The sequence below is a fragment of the Falco punctatus genome (genome assembly GCF_963210335.1).
Source record: "Falco punctatus genome assembly, chromosome: 1".
Classification (NCBI taxonomy): domain Eukaryota; kingdom Metazoa; phylum Chordata; class Aves; order Falconiformes; family Falconidae; genus Falco; species Falco punctatus.
This window is the reverse complement of record NC_137580.1, coordinates 413,601-425,580: the sequence shown is the minus strand read 5'-3', so window position 1 is coordinate 425,580 and position 11,980 is coordinate 413,601. Positions and strand designations below refer to the sequence as shown.

The 11,980-nt window shown below is 40.4% G+C and overlaps 1 protein-coding gene across 12 annotated transcripts in view; it reads left to right on the top strand.

The window, feature by feature from the left end:
• LDB2 (LIM domain binding 2) overlaps positions 1–11,728 on the top strand; it is a 251,766-nt gene extending 240,038 nt beyond the window's left edge. For 5 of the 12 annotated variants that reach the window (XM_080405209.1, XM_080405218.1, XM_080405215.1 and 2 more), the window contains 3 exons: positions 7–130; positions 1,250–1,401; positions 10,445–11,728. In XM_080405209.1, coding sequence (XP_080261335.1) covers positions 7–130; positions 1,250–1,401; positions 10,445–10,675 — 507 coding nt within the window. In that variant the 3' untranslated portion in view covers positions 10,676–11,728. Of the gene's footprint in view, positions 1–6; positions 131–1,249; positions 1,402–7,582; positions 7,726–10,409 lie in introns of all 12 variants that reach the window. The other 7 variants (XM_080405219.1, XM_080405220.1, XM_080405214.1 and 4 more) reach the window with 5 other exon arrangements.
• The last annotated feature ends 252 nt before the right edge of the window (positions 11,729–11,980 follow it).

The following is an 11,980-nucleotide window of genomic DNA, read 5'->3' as shown; positions in this document are numbered from 1 at the left end:
TTCCAGTTGTGTGTAATACTGGAGCCAATGCAGGAACTGATGTCAAGACATAAAACTTACAATCTAAGTCCTCGAGACTGCTTGAAGACTTGCTTGTTTCAAAAATGGCAGAGAATGGTGGCCCCACCAGGTATGTTTCATTACCAGTATTTTACTTCTTTTGTAGTTAAATTAATATAGAAACAGTGGGAAATTTTACTTACAAAGGAAAGTAATAAGAATTAGCACTGTTCCAAAAGTAAGCCTGAAAATTATTTTGATGTTTTATGATTTCAGTCTGACCCAACTGATTTATAGATGTGCACATTCAGATGGTTTCACTATGGCTGGGATATAATTTAGTACAAAAATATGTGTAGATGGAATGCAAAATGCCTACTGGCTCCATTAGAATTCATCATTTGTGTAATTCAGCTTCCTGCTGTGACTCTGAAATTACAGCTACAATTCATAATTAATTGTCTTTGAGACTAATATAACGTTATTTACAGGCCTGGACCTAATCTCCTTCCTCTTACACCTCAAAATAATAATTCTCTCTCTTTTCAGACTGTTAAAGATTTGTATATCTAAGACTATTCACATGGGTGCCCCAGCCAAATTTTGAGAAGTACAATTGCCCCTCTGTTCTTCACCAATTTAAGCAAAGTTATATAACTGTCCTGACTCGCTCTGAGTTTGGAAGACTTGCAGAGAAATGGCATTCAGCAGGCTGTCACGGCTTCTCTTGGGAGGGTCAGTTTGAAAGATGAAGGCCACCTCAAAAGTAGATGGATCTCAAATGGTAGTCCCTTGTACGCTGCGTGGATGGCCGCAGTAGGGTAGAGAGCTGCCTTTAGCCGCTGCCTCTGGCTGGATCGTTTGAGGCTGTACCCTACATCGGAATAAGACCTCGATTTTTGTTTAGCACTGTTGTTTGCTGTGTGACCTTCAGCAAGTTACATGCTCACTTAAAGCATCACGATAGTTATCACGATACTCCCACTAGTAAAATGCCTTCAAACTTCTTTACAGATAATGCTGGAAGAATAAGCTTCATTAGTCTGTTACGCAAAATTGAAGCAGATTCCGTTGGTTTGGGTTCAAATATTATTCTGCAGTTCGTGTTAAATCTAGTACTATTACTACTTGTAAACATAGAAATTTAAAACTAGATGCAAAAATGTTTCAGCACTTCTGCTTGTGGATCATTTTAGTACGTGCTTTACGATAACTGCCACTTGCTTTCCTTCTTACCATTTTATTGCAGCAGAACCCACAAGACAACCGACAACCAAACGGAGAAAAAGGAAAAACTCTACCAGCAGCACTTCCAACAGCAGTGCTGGGAACAATGCAAATAGTACCAACAGCAAGAAAAAGTCAGCTGCTGCAAACCTGAGTCTATCAAGTCAGGTACCTGTAAGTCTCACTTTCCTTTTAGGCCTGAATCACTTACGGTGCTTTAATTCTTCCCTTGCATTGTAAAGAAGGTGCATTCTTGAGCCTAAACTATCACAGGCAAAAGGTGATCTTGCACAGTGTGCTGTGGGAGCTGGGCAAGTAGTGGAGAGATACAAAGAAGCCGTTCTGCAGGGCAGCTTTAATGAATGACCCTCAAGCAGGAGTATCCTGAGGACCAGATGTGACTTTTTTAAGGCCTGGGCCAACTCCCGTTCTTGTCAGTGGTTGTCCTTCCACTGATGGCGGGTCTCAGATTAGGTCTCACGGTTTTAGATATAGCGTGAGTCTTGCAGACTCCCACCCGCTAGGTGCTGAGGATGAGTCCGTGTGGAACGGGACAGCCACACCTGAGCAGACCCCTGGTCTCTACGTTCGTACCTTACCTCTAACCGGTGCCGGGTTCAGATGCTTCAGTGGGACAGGTCATGAATTAACTTACCTGCAGAGGTTATCTCTTTTTCAAACCATTCCACTTGCAGAGGGTAGATCCACTGGACCATGGGTCTTAGCTTACCCACGCCACTAGCTTAACTGTTGACGTCCTAATTATACAGGGAGACACCAAGTCATTCCTAGAACTGTACCAGCACTTTAACAATGTCACGTTTATTGCCTTAGACACAATATAGGGGTAATCAGACCCCAAATTGTGACAAAGTGTGCCTTAGTCAATAAGGAGATAGCTTATGTATTTTAAAGCCGGGGGAGTTAATTTGACATTATAGGAACTATAAAATGGTATCTTGGGAATAACATGCAGGGATTTTTATTGGATTTCTGATCAGCAGATAGGAAAGGGCTAGGTCTCCTCTGAAGCCTGACAAAGAAGATAGGCCTTTTGTTAGCACAAAGCAGGCACTTCCTAGGAAGCTTGAATACCCAGATGAAAAAAGAGTAGACTAACACCAGTGAAATGAAATGAAGATTTTTGTTTAGCAACTGATTCAGCAATCCACTAGCTTATGAAGCTTTGGGCTTCAGTACATTAAACTCATATTTTCTCCTTGTCACATTAAAATTTTCACATGGCTCGCATCCCTGCAGTCAGATTCTTTCCCTAATATAGGCATCGCTGGGTTTTCCTGGCAGCACAAAGCAGTCAGAAGGCCAGCTACCTGATCCCCTGGTGGCAGGGACCACTCTGCCTCGCAGACTGTGTCTGCCAGAAAGCCCTTTAGATCAATAATCGACCATATTTAAGAAAAAAACAACAATTAAGTGCAAAACTGAGCAACCAGCTAGTTCCCTGCTGTCTCTGAGTTTAAAGGACAGTAAAATCACTTTTTCTTGGCTACTGCCTGCCCTGAGTTCAATTCAGCAGGGCCAGAATCTGACCCCCTGCCTCTCTTCAGTCTGCTTCTCCCTGGAGAGATGACTTGTTGGATTCAGTGGTAGTCAGGTGTACTTGTATGTTTGAGTGTAATTGAGCCCTCTGATAGTTACCTGTCATTCCCACTGATACTCAGGCTGACTTCAGGTACTGAAAGGCTGCTCCTGACAGATGAAGTATTCAAGGCTACTTTTCCTGATGGAGATGATAGTTGAGCTTCTGAGACATAATGTTGAAATTTATCATGGTATGAGGGATGGATTTTTGGTCTTCATTGACTTTCAGGATGCTGCATAGTCAGTATTTTTCAATATTGTTTGCCTTCTGTACTGTAGTAGCAAGATGGTCCAAACTGTTTTGTACGGAGGATCAGGTTCCATTTATAGGATGCTTCTCCTTTCCCTCTGCAAATGGAAAATGCTTAGCTGTTCAATTTGACATACTAACAGCTCTTCCCATCTTCCCCACAGCAAAGATAGCAAGCCAGATGGAGTTAATGGTTGGGCCACCCTGTCGAGTAGACAGAACTCAAAATAATTTTAGCAGTAGGATATTCTGGTGTAAAACTATTCAACACTTTTCAGTTAAATACAGAGATGATACCATGTTTCTTCAAAATTATGTATTCTTTGAAGTGGACCTTATTACAGGCATGCCACTGCTTTCTGAAGTTGGGTGCAGGGAGCAGTAACTTGCTTTCTGTTTCTGATAACTTTACCTTAAAGCTAATCATTCAGTGGTTAGTGTTTGATTTCCTTTATATGCAGTAGCAGACAAGATATCCTCAAACACAATTTTGCAGTTTTCAACTAATGAAAAGCTTCATTTGGCCATAGAGCTTTCCGTGAATGGGACTTCCTTGCTCAGCAGAAAAAAATGTTACTGAAATCATTCATTTCCAGTGTTAAAAGCATTTCCACCCTCATTATTAGAGAAAAAGAATCAAATCTTCTGTCCAGATAACTCACATAACAAAGCTAGTTTGAGTTCCATTTTCCCCATCCTCCTCTCTGGAGTACCCCGACAGTAACCCCATACCCACACCAAACCTGGATTGATGTGAAGTCATGTGCTCCAGCTTTGTCTTTTTTTCTCCACTGATTTCTTCCCAGCCAGCAAAGACAGTCTCTCCACCATAACAGAATCTAACTCCTAATTTCCTGTGACTTTTGTGCTTCTAGGTTGTTTTCTCTTTGATAGTAAATTAATCCTATTAGAGGATGTTTCCTTTGCCTCTATTCTCTGTCGTGTTTCTTGGTCTAGGACATTAGTAATTATTCAGTTTTGCTCCCACAGTGATGCCGTGTACACCCTGGCAAACGTGTGAACTTACCATACACCTCATCCACATTTCTCACTCACACTATTAACTTCTGTTTCTTTATTGAGGTCTTCCTGTCTGCAAAGGCAGATGTTCCTTGTTCAGGACAGTGACCGGAAAGCAGCTGGAGTACCATCAGCTATGACAAAGCTTGACACTTCAGAGGAACGTATCATTTCCCCCCTAGCCCCTTCCAGACCTTCAGATAAATACATGGGGCTAAGCAAACCTTACTCCATGAGATGGAACAGTACTTATCACATACACGTTCTTCTTCAGTGATAGGAGTTTGTGCCATTGCCTCTACCTGTGTTATTTTCTGATCAGTTCTTCAGGCAGGAACTGTGCTGACAACATGGGGCCAAGCCCAGAAAGTGAAATGATGTGGTTGTATTTCCATGCACGGGTCAGGTTGGCACTGCACCCTGAAGTCCAGTTGCTGAAGCCTAATCAATCAGTATCATTCGTGCCCTTTGTGTTGCCTTAAATTTATTAGCACTTTGTGCTGACCCATTCTGATACATCTTTAATAACACACTCTTCAAAAGCATCTGAAGGGTCTCTGCCAGTAGGTGGGTGTGCATCTTCTCTCTCATCAGCAATTTGAAAAGGGTCAGTCTCAGCCTGTTCTCTTACCTCTATTTTTTTATACTGTCTCAACCCTGCTAAATAAAATATGAAGTTTTCCCTTTTGACAGTCACTTGCACTCTGTTACACTCATTTTCCCTTAGAGCGGTGGGAAAACCCAGTGGTTTCTCCGGCTCTGTTATTTCTCATGCTACTGATTGCAGACCCTTAGCATCTCTTGTCAATATGACTTTCTGCTCAAGTCCCTTGTTTAACACCTTTTCTACATATTGTGTATTTCCTACATATTTCCTACGTTCTTAAAGCAAATATAGTGAGCCAGAGTGCTGCATGATTGCACCACACAGCTCATGCCTATGTTGGCCTATTACTTGTCCAGTGATGCTTTTGACCTGAATCCTATAGGTGCTGAGGCAACACGCTGTAGGGTATTAGAAGTAGAACCAAGTGCCACTTAAGTCGCTCCAATAGCACAAATATAAAAATACTTTTTCTCACCAGAAGTTTTCTTCTCTCGGGCTTTCATGGGTGCAGGTTCAATACTGCCAGTGCTTTTCACAAATACATTGGCTGTTTCTAATGTGTAAAGAAAGTTGACAGAACAGAGACCCAGAAATTGTGGTCCACTCAGCTGTCTTAGTCTTAGCAGATGCCAGTAATTTGAACTGCTCTTAGATTTGTTCATGTTCTTGATCATATCTGATCTTTGAAAGGAAGGTTAACCCGGTGTGCTGACACTGGAATTATCAATTTCCTCTGTCTTCTAAACAAAGAGCAAAGATGGGCAAGACTCCTTCTGCAAGGTTCATCAAAACCCTGCCCTTCTAATGTTAGCATTTATATGATTTCAGAGTTATATAATTTGGGGGTGTGTCATTGCCTTATCACTTACACAGTACTAATATCCTCTAATACCTGAAGCTAGCTGCAGTGTTTTCCCAAGTCTTTATTTGGTTTTCAAGCCTCTTTACTGGATAAAATTGGATTCATTTACATTTTTCATATTCTTGTGTATCAAATGAAACTATCTTGCAAGCCCAGGCCCTTGTACATAGAACAGTGACTTGCACACTGTGATCTGCAGTTTGCAGGTGTATGCAAGATCATCAGAAGGGGTCCACACAGCCACTATCGCTTAACTATCACTTTCTGTTACGTTTAATAAGAACAGTGCACATTGATCCATTTTCAACTATTTGAATTAGGAAATTTGACAATGATGTACAACTGTCACAAACTCTAAGAACCATTGCTTTAGACTGTTCCCAGTCACAGCCATAGAAATTAACAGGTGGGTTTTGCTCGCATTTACTAATGAAGATCTGTAATACTATAACCATGAACCCAGTGAAATATCATTTGTGTTGGGAAGACCAATGTATGCCTACATGCCACTAAGTAAATCAAATGCTCTTTGTTACATCCAGAGTCTCAATTAAAGCCTCCTTGTGCCCTTCAAGCAAGTAACACACCTCAATAATCTCTCCTTCTCATTGTAGTTCTCTCTAAGCTCCTCAAAATCCAAATCCGTAAATAAACCTGCTGATGTGGAAGGGAGCAATGTGATTTCTTACATGTTTCACAAAGAGGGGTAGGTTTAGGTGGTTTGTAATGGCTATCATAGTACAGAGCTACAGTGCCCAGGGTCAGGAGATCAGTGTCGGAAATTATCCCATGTCGCAGAACTGTGCCATTCAGAATCTAAGATTTAGCCATAAGAGTGAACAAATCTGTTTCCAGTTTTTGTACTTTAGGAAAAATATTCCAAACAAGACCAGAATGTCAAGTTAACAGAGAGGCCTATGATGGGATGTGAAAGATAACCGTTTTCCTCTAGATAGTGTTTACTTTGAAACCTAATTAAAATGTCAGTTCTGTTTCTATAGATCAACACAAGTGTCAGTCCAATGCTTTTGTCTTGGAAGCACTGACCATTATGGATGTGGGCAGCGATGGGGCTCTCAGTCATTAATAATTTTTGTGGCAAGGAGCTAAGAGGTCAGTTATTAAAATAATCACCACTAATACAGTTCCATAAGAAGGAAGATCAGGAGGAGGTACCCTTCTTCTTTTGACTTAGCACTTAGAGGTGGATGCTTAAACTAGTGCAACTTTCAGTCCTTGGAGTATAAGACTTGCTTGAACAATATACCTAGTAGTTTCAGGTGGTTTTAATTATCCCAGGCTGGTGAAGCACTGCCTATTTCTGGGGACTGTGACACCTAAGCTAGGAACTAATCACTCTCACACGCTGAGCGGGGCCACGTATTAACAGCAGCAAAGATGGCAGGTGCAGGGACAGGGAATTTTACATGGCCCACCACCCATTTTTACCTCCAGATTCCAGTAAGACATTGTTCAGCCACAGGATGACCTTTAAAATCCAAAATTAAAAAGTTTAGTTACATAACTGGCCATAGCAGACCTAAACTTGAAGCCAGGTATAGAAAAGATGAAGCCTGAGAAATGCCCGGTCTGTTAAATAGAAGTGCTTGCATTTGAGTGGTGTGTGAAGTGATCTCTGTGTATAGTTTATGTGCATCGATTTAAGTTTGGATGGCAATTAGGGTTATTCAGGATGAAAGGTATGATATACATGAAAGCTGCTTTTGTGGTTATATTATTAAATAATACATTTCTATCACATGATGTAAAACATCCACTGATTTATTTACAGTGCTTCACTGCAACCATATTTTACTATCATGAGACATTCCTTGACCAAAAATGTTGTTTCTAATCACCGAGTAAATTAATAAGATCGAGTGACTACAGTCTAAATCTTTTTTCAACTAATCTAGTCAAATATGTGCTACCATAACTAGGCCGTAGCAGTGTGTGCTGCCGTGCAAGAGACTAGGGTTTAATTCTTGGATTCTGCTTCTCACTCCATGAGCAGGAGCTAGGAGCGCTCCAGAGCTGCAGCCTCAACCCTGGGAGGGATGGAGCCCTGTGTCACTCAGCAGCACTGACCCCCACGGGCCAATTTAAGGAGAAGCATTGAGGGGCTCTAAAAGGAGTCACTTCCAGTCCTCCTCAGAGGTTGGTGGTCATTGCACGGGATCTAGTGAGTGGAGGTTCAATGGGGTGCACTCGGTGGGGGCTTCAGCTTTCAGTCTGAGGAGCAGAATCCTCTCTGGGGAGGAACCAGCATGTGCGCTTCCTCAGACACGATTTTTGCCTGACGTAGCTACAAGTGGCAAGATTGTCAAGAATATATATTTTTTTTTTTTTTTTCAAATGTCCTGTAACTAATGCTGTGATATCTATCCTTTAAATAGAATGAGGGAAAACTCCACTAACCTCAATATAATTGTAGTTTAATTCCCAGAAAGAGAGAGAGAGAGAGAGAGAGAGAGTCTCAGTAGCATGGAGAGAAATACAAGTGCAAACTGTCCTCTCAGTGGGCATCATCATACTAAAGGAATAATATTTGCAAAGAATCTGAGAAATGAGAGATGGAAATACTTACGCAGTCACTGAACATCTCCCCGCTGATGCACAGAAGTTTCCTGCCACAGACTGAGATTTTTCCCAGCCCAGTGTTAGGCAACCTGAGCAGCACAGCTAGCACTGTTCCAGTGGGGTCGTTAATCCTCAGTCTGCAGTCCTCAGTAACAGGAACATTGTCTTGGCAGTGGGGATTACATGTTCGTTTACTTAACGTCATCTTAGTACCCTAGTTTACATCTCATCGGATTGGCCTAAAGCGATCCTCTTCCTTTCAGCACTTGCAGCTGTGAAGTGTAGTTACCCCTCCCAACCATTCGGTAGACGTAATACACACGTAATTCTTCCACGTGGCCTCCCCAGCCAGCTGTCCTAGCCCCACAGTTATTTTTGATGCGCTTCTCTAAGTCTCATCCAAGTTGCCGACCTCTTGCTAGTAAGGCAACAGGGAGAACTTGAGGTCCATCCTCAAGAACATTGAAGTAAAAGGAACGGTTGCCACCTCGGTCTGTGATCCTGTGTTTCAGCCATGCGGTCCCTTTGCCCTCCTGTATCACACTGCACACTCCAACCCAACTCGCTGTCCTCTGCCAGGTCTCTCTTGTCATTAACGCTCTCGCAATACAACGGGGTCAGGTCTGGTTCAGCAGTGCACGCTATACATTGCCTGTTGTTTAGAGGGGTGGAATAAATTAGAATAAACTTTTGGTTATAAACAACTTTGTCTTTTAAACTTCTACGTTGCAAAGCTGTGTGTGAGTTTTATTTAATCAATTATTTTATGGATATACGGAGTAACAAAATATAGACAATGTAAAGAAGAAATCATATAGCAGTTTCCATCTACTCGCAAATTTTTTCATGTAGCACAGGCTGAAAATGTGATATAAATGTTCTTCTGTAGCATGTCAGCCTTTGCTGAGGGATATTGAGAACCTAAATACTTGCAACAATTCGTATGGTGTCATGGTGCAGGAAGTACGTATCTGATTAAAAAGAAACCTTATTAAATGCAAACATTTGTCTTCTGTTTGCTTTTTACAAATGCTTTTACATTCGTAAGGAGGAACAGATCCTTTAAAATATGAATCTGTTGTTCACTAGGATTCTTGGAAGGGCTTGTTAAATCAGCAGGTACAAAGCTAGACAGCTGGAATTACTGCACTTTTACCAAACGCTAGCTGATGCCCTGCCACCTGAGCTGCATGAAAAGATGCATCCCACATATTTCTTTAGCGGTTAGCACAGCAGCCTGATTCTCCGTTGAACAGAGAGAACAAGAGAGCTCTCTGGCTTTGCACCTTTGCTTTCCAATCTCAAGTTTGCACCTTTCTATCCCATGCTGGTTAGGTTTTTTGCAGCAAATCTGTGATGCACTGGAGTACAGTAGGCGGTTTACTTGTTTTCATGGAAGGACAATTTGTACTTAAAGCAGTGATTAGATGAATTCTTTCTTTCTTGCATGCTTCAGTTTTTGATGACTACTAGCTTCATCAGTGTAATTATAATTAGCACTCGTCATCTTCCTTTTACGGTACCAGCTGGACAGATTGGTCCTCTTACTGCACAGATTGGCGGCAGGGTTGCCTACATGGAGTTAGGTGACAGGCACCATGAAATAACAGATGGTAAATTCAGGGCTTGTTGGCAATCAGCAGGTTTTTGCTAATGACTTAATTAGCTATGCAAATTGTCAAATCAGTGTGAACATTGTTTTTATCGAAAACTTTACCTAAATTAATTACCATAATTAAGTAGCAGAATGTCAAGTATATTGGATGCGTAAAAGGGCTTGGCTGGCCGTGGATAAGAGAGTTACCATCTTTATTAGAGTGCTGTGCTCCACATTTGAGAAGGCTGAGGATAAGAAATGCGGTTTCTTTTAAACTACTTTTAAAACACGCATATCGCCAAGTTCCAACTGAGATGCACTCTGGTGCCTTTCCAAATAATATGGCTCAGGAAAAAATTACTGGATGTAAGCTAAATATTTCAAGCAGGAGTTTAAGGCAGTTTCGTAGCCTGCTTATTTGCTTAAAATCATGCACATTTTTCAGTCTACCTGCTTTTTAGTTCTGGGGTTTCTGATATCTGGAGCCATGAGCATGCAGTTAGAGAGATGTGGTAGTTTTTCTTTTAAATTAGAAATAAAGTGTAAGCCTGTCTCCTGGTTCCTACTATGCAGGAACTTTTAACTCTGTTGTTCAAATATCACAAAGTTAAGAGATGCAAATTCTCTAACATAATTTTTTTAAGTTGATTTTTTCTCTCTCAAGGTTTCCATATAACAAATATTGGGTGCTGTTCACAGGATGTGATGGTGGTAGGAGAACCAACTCTGATGGGAGGCGAATTTGGGGATGAAGACGAAAGGCTTATCACTAGATTAGAGAATACACAGTATGATGCAGCAAATGGCATGGATGATGAAGAAGATTTCAACAATTCACCTGCACTGGGAAATAACAGCCCGTGGAACAGCAAACCTCCTGCTAACCAGGAGACTAAATCTGAAAACCCCACACCACAAGCTTCCCAATAGGTTATTCTGGAGCAGTACCCACTGCAATGTATGTCAGTGGGTTATTAATTACACTTTCACACCATCCTTCAAAACAAAATTTAGAAAAAAACCTTTCAACAGATACAGTATCTATTTCTAAACTAAAGCTATCTGATTTTTTTTAAGTAAGGAAAACTCTTGTATAAGCTTCCATATACATTTCTTGGAAGCATTCACATACATGATACTGGCACTGACCTCAATTAAAATAATTGAAAATTAAATAGCATCTCATGGCAAATTTATGACAATGCATTTTATTGGAAGGGGTTGTTTTTTTCCTCATCAAACAATGGCCATATTTTAACAAGTCATCAGTGCTCAGGATCTCATTAACGTAACTATGTAAAACTTTTTACAATTGTAATATATTTTCTGCTTTTCAACTTGCACCTGAAATTTCTTGTTTCAGAAAAAGATCAGCTTTTACGGAAAAGTAATTTAAAGTAACTTTTGTTCTTTCTTTAACTTTTTTTTAATTGGTTAATCATTTAAAGGATCCAGTATTTTTAATTTACATTTAGCTGATGCCAGTAGATACTCTTTCCATCATTTAATAAAAATACTGAAACAAGAAATGTCTTTTTTTCATCAAAGACATGAGAAATATTTTTATGTGGAAAAAGACACCCAGTCCTATGAGAGTTTACGCTTTGTAAAATTGCTGTTGATCCAGATATTTTAAAGCCATGTAATCCATTAACTTTGTGGGCAGCTTAATAAATCTAAAACTTTTGTGTTTTTATTATTGTATCTGAGTTGACTTTGTTGTTATTTCTTTTCATAGTATATTTCTTGTATAATATTTTTGTAAAGCCCTCAAACCATTTTTTGTTTTACTTTTTTTTTTTCTTATTCCGGTGTATTTATGTGAAACTTTATAAAAGAAACTAATTTTTTCATTTACATATTAATATGTTCAACTCATCATGTAAAGACACAGTGAGTCAGTGTGTTATATAATACGACTGTATTTTATGTATGCTTTGCCAATAAGTGTGCCAATAAACTGTGTTAACAAATATGCTCTTATACAGTGATTTTACAGTTCCTTGCATACAAAAGACACACGCCCATGTGTAGGATCACGCACCAGGAATTTTTGGAATTAGTGTTTCACTGAATCGCAAGTCTTTTTCCAGCAAAAAAAGGAAAGCCTGTAGTTTAGGCGCGAATCGCTTACAGCTCAATTTGGGTAGATGCTCTTTTTTTAAATTTAATGAGGTGTAACACCACAGGTCAGTAACAGCCGCGACAGCCACCCACAGGGGAGTGCGGGGCATC